This window comes from Solanum tuberosum, unplaced genomic scaffold, assembly GCF_000226075.1.
Source record: "Solanum tuberosum cultivar DM 1-3 516 R44 unplaced genomic scaffold, SolTub_3.0 scf00241, whole genome shotgun sequence".
Taxonomy (NCBI): Eukaryota; Viridiplantae; Streptophyta; class Magnoliopsida; order Solanales; family Solanaceae; genus Solanum; species Solanum tuberosum.
In genome coordinates, this window is record NW_006239165.1 from 548,724 (window position 1) to 554,098 (window position 5,375).

Sequence of the window (5,375 nt, forward strand, 5' to 3'; positions counted from 1 at the left end):
TAATAATAATAATAATAATAATAATAATTCAATATGGGCAATTTGGAAATTGTATAAAAAAATTAAGGGCAAAAAGGTAATATGCTTGGTCAACATAAAAGGGCTTTTAAGTTAAAAAAAAAAAAGCTCCCCCCCTAGCTTTTAGCTTTTGGCTTAAAATAAGTCATTTTTGACTTAAAATAAGTCACTTTGATAATTGCCAAACACTCTAATAAGTCAAAAACTGGCTTTTAAGCCAGTTTGACCAGCTTATAAGCCCATCCAAACAGGCTCTAAGAATTTTTTTGCACTAGCTGCCACTTCAATGTCTCATTCATTTGGTATTACGTTGCGTCCTTGACTTCTCATTTATGATCTTTAGTCTTAACTAGTAAATTTGTCTATACTCTTCGCTATTACAAAAAATAATAATATATTTCACTATAGAACTCCTTGAAAAATCTTGAGATAAAAAAAAAAAGAGTTTAACTTTGCACCGTCGGTGTATACTTTTTTTACACTGACACATACTTTTAAGGGAAGTTTCTTTTTTATTATTAATATTTTTATTTTATAAAATATAAATATCAGATATAGTAATATAACGTAATTAGGATTCTACTTTTATTTTACCCATTAGTTTACACTCTGTTTGGATCATTGAGGAAAAGGGATTTCGATGATATTGATGTTGGTGTCGGAAAGGGAATTGGAGAAGAATGGACGATTTGCAGGAGTGGTGAAGATGGTAATGGAAATTTTGCGGCAGAGAAGAAAGCGAGCAAGGTCGAAGATAGGAATTGTGTGGCCCTTGGACATGAAAGGGAAAACAACAACATGGATAGTACGAGGAGAAGGAGAAGCCATCTCTCTGCACTCTGCTCCTTCGATTGTTGATATTTTTGAGAATTTGGGATTGTTCTCATAAATAGATCCAATGTTTGGTAAATAAGAAAATATTTCTCAAGAGCATTTATATGTTATCTAGCTAAATATTATGAAGACGGGATGAGATGTAGAATGGGGGTTCGGGAGATTGAGTGGGTGGTGACGACTGACGGGATAATAAATTTGAAATGTTATCTATGCAACTTGTTTTCTTTGCATGCATTTAGGAAAATCATTTTTCTTATCTTTAAGGAGCTTGTTTTCTTAGAAAGATATTTTTCAAATATTTTAATAACCAAAAAACATTTTACTTTGTATCTAACACACCCAAAGAATCTGACACTATTTAAAAATCACAAAATTTAGAAAGAAATAAAGATTTTAAGATTTATTATCAAAAATTTTAAATGATTGTATGATTATAAGTGAAGAATGAAACGAAAATTTTAACGTAAAATTGTTTCTAAATATAAATGATGTAATAAACTTTTAGAACATACTAAAAGGAAAAGTATGTTATTATCATATAAATTGAGACATAAAAATCAAGATACTCTATTTCTAATGGTCTCATCTTATATAATGGTAATTAAAGAAGGGAAAATTGTATGAAATAACAAATTATTAATTCAAATTAAATGTTATAGTCATAGTTGTCTTAACTAGTAAATTTGTCTATACTCTTCGCTATTACAAAAAATAATAATATATTTCACTATAGAACTCCTTGAAAAATCTTGAGATAAAAAAAAAAAGAGTTTAACTTTGCACCGTCGGTGTATACTTTTTTTACACTGACACATACTTTTAAGGGAAGTTTCTTTTTTATTATTAATATTTTTATTTTATAAAATATAAATATCAGATATAGTAATATAACGTAATTAGGATTCTACTTTTATTTTACCCATTAGTTTACACTCTGTTTGGATCATTGAGGAAAAGGGATTTCGATGATATTGATGTTGGTGTCGGAAAGGGAATTGGAGAAGAATGGACGATTTGCAGGAGTGGTGAAGATGGTAATGGAAATTTTGCGGCAGAGAAGAAAGCGAGCAAGGTCGAAGATAGGAATTGTGTGGCCCTTGGACATGAAAGGGAAAACAACAACATGGATAGTACGAGGAGAAGGAGAAGCCATCTCTCTGCACTCTGCTCCTTCGATTGTTGATATTTTTGAGAATTTGGGATTGTTCTCATAAATAGATCCAATGTTTGGTAAATAACAAAATATTTCTCAAGAGCATTTATATGTTATCTAGCTAAATATTATGAAGACGGGATGAGATGTAGAATGGGGGTTCGGGAGATTGAGTGGGTGGTGACGACTGACGGGATAATAAATTTGAAATGTTATCTATGCAACTTGTTTTCTTTGCATGCATTTAGGAAAATCATTTTTCTTATCTTTAAGGAGCTTGTTTTCTTAGAAAGATATTTTTCAAATATTTTAATAACCAAAAAACATTTTACTTTGTATCTAACACACCCAAAGAATCTGACACTATTTAAAAATCACAAAATTTAGAAAGAAATAAAGATTTTAAGATTTATTATCAAAAATTTTAAATGATTGTATGATATATACAAACTACAATATATAAATGAATTTATACAAAACTGAACAATTTGTATAAAATTAAATGTATCTAGCGAATTATACAAATCAAAAGCTTCATAGCAAACAAAAAATTTGCTATGGAGCGCAATTATGCAAACTATAGCTATAACATACAAATATGATTTTTATATTTGTTATATGTGAAAGTTGCTCATAAAAGAAAGATTATGTTTTTTGAAATATAATGTATGAAACAAGCTATATAGTCAAAAAAAAAGAAAGATAATATATTCTTCGAAATAAAAAATAATAATCATTTTCATGTAAAATGGAAAAGAGATCGTAAGAATATCCTTCAAAGACGAATTTAGACCACACTTCGTGTTAACATGAAATGTCAAGATCAATAATGCTAACTTTTTGGCAAATGAAAATGACATTTATGAAAAAAAATTTGCTTATATTGAGAGAATGCAATAAATCAAATGAAAATTTAGCTTTAAGCAAATTTAAGTAGGGTTGGTTATAAATTAGTTAATTCATTCACTTTTACTCGTCATATTTAAATTTTCATTATTATTAACATAATAATGATTGACATGAATATTTTACTACACTATTTCTATTAATTTATATTTAATATTAGATTTTGAAAAACAATTTGAGGAATAAATAACTAATGATGCAAGGATAAAATATGAAATTTTTAAATCTTTTTTCACACGTTAAAAGTAATAAATAAAAACAATTTTTTAGAAATAAGAAACAAATAAAAATAGACAGAGAAATCTTAAAACTTTCTAGTATGTCCATTGTTGATTGTACCAACAAAAAAACACGAAAAGGTCCATTTTCATTTAAGTAAAACTAAAACAAGTGAGATTCAATACATGGATCCATTTGATTATAGATGTTTTTTTGAAAAAATTAAAAATATTTTGGGGGGGAAATTTGACAAATATTGTTTAGCCATATAGCTTGTCATTATTTAGCAATATTTGAAACAAGTTATATAATCAAAAAGGATAATATAATCTTCGAAATAAAAATAAATTTCATTTTCATGTGAAATGAAAAGGAGATTTTAAGAATATCCCTCTAAAAGACGAATTTAGACCACACTACATGTTAGCTTGAAATGTCAAGACCAATAATGCTAACTTTTGACAAATGAAAATCACATTTATCAAAAAATTTACTTATATTGAGAGAATGCAATAAATCAAATGAAAATTTTATTTTAAACAAATTTAAGTAGGGTAGGTTATAAACTAGTTCATTCGTTCACTTTTTGATTATTTTACTACACTTTCCTATTAATTGATGTTTAATACTATTATATTTTAAAAAATGATTTGAGAAATAAATAACTAATGTATAAGGATAAAATTTGGAGAAAAAAATTATACTTTAATAATAATAAATAAAAATATTTTTTTTAAATAATAAACAGAAAAATCTTAAAACTTTCTTGTATGTTCATTGTACCTACCAAAAAAACACGGAAAGGTCCATTTTCATTTAAGTAAAACTAAAACAGGTGAGATTCAATACATGGATCCATTTGGTTATAAATATTTTTTTTAAAAATCAAAATATTTGGAGTAAAATTTGACAAATATTGTTTGTCAATATAACTTGTCATTATTTAGCAATATTTTAACAAACAATCAAAAATTTCTAAATACTAGAAAAAAATAGTAGTTGAGTCAATTTCTATTATTGGGAACTTTTAACAATTTAAAAATTATCTCAAACTTTTATATCTCATAAAAACACTGATTATTTATAGATTTAGACTGAATTTAAATGTCAGTTTATCGTATAAATTATACAATTATATACATATTTTATACAGTTTTATCCAAATTCGCTCTCCAAGTTACTTCTAATTATAAATAATAATAGTAGTTTTTCGCATATAATCAACAATTTTTTTCTTTTGTTTTCTTCCTCTTTTTCAATTTATATTAGTTGTATTCATTGTTATGATTCTTCATTGAGCATGTTCACTATTTAATGATAGTAATACAATTTTATAAATATTTGTAGTGGAACCGAGTTGAATTCATAAGGACCTATAAGCTAGAATTGGTGAAGGAGACTTGATTTAGTTGAAGTTATTAGGTCGAGTAAAATATTGGAGAGTTTTGTGTGTTAGAAAGAAGAATTTCATGTGTATTATGTGTAGTTTTGGCTCAGTTTGTGATTCTTTTGCCCCCTTTCTATGGCCTAGTTCTCATCCCCTTCTAGTTAGCTTCTTCCTCAGTTATTCTAAAATTTTCCCATTAATATTGTTCACTATTACTTTGTAGCTCTAATTCTTAGTTGTACTTTGGATTCAGTGAGTATTATATATATTAGTATTGTGATAAGAAATTCGAGTTATTACGATATTTTTAATAGTTTTAAATTTTATGGATATAAATCATATTTATTTATTTTTTTAAAAATTCTTCTCAAAATTATGATCAACTGCATAATAAAACTTCACTCAAAAATAACTTGTCACGAATATTTAAATATTAGCTTAATTAATTATAAGCTATAAATGGAGAGGTCTATTTTCATTAAAGAAGACTAAGAGCCTATTTGGATGGGCTTTTAAGCTGGTCAAACTGACTTAAAAGCCAGTTTTTGACTTATTAAAGTGTTTGGCAATTATCAAAGTGACTTATTTTAAGTCAGAAATGACTTATTTTAAGCCAAAAGCTAAAAGCTAGGGGAGGGGAGCTTTTTTTTTTTAAACTTAAAAGCCCTTTTATGTTGACCAAGTATATTACCTTTTTGCCCTTAATTCTTTTATACATTTTCCAAATTGCCCATATTGAATTAACCCTAACATTTATTATTATTATTATTATTTTTATTTTTATTAATGTTATTATTGTTATTATTATTATTCTTATTGTTATTATTATATTATTATTATTCTTATTATTATTAT

At 26.2% G+C, this 5,375-nt stretch overlaps 1 protein-coding gene across 1 annotated transcript in view; it reads right to left on the reverse strand.

The window, feature by feature from the left end:
• LOC107062557 (UDP-glycosyltransferase 90A1-like) overlaps positions 1 to 963 on the reverse strand; it is a 7,347-nt gene extending 6,384 nt beyond the window's left edge. Inside the window, exon 1 of the mRNA XM_015313307.1 lies at positions 655 to 963. Within this exon, the coding sequence (XP_015168793.1) occupies positions 655 to 846 (192 nt within the window). The 5' untranslated portion in view covers positions 847 to 963. The remainder of the gene's footprint in view (positions 1 to 654) is intronic.
• Between the last annotated feature and the right edge of the window lie 4,412 nt (positions 964 to 5,375).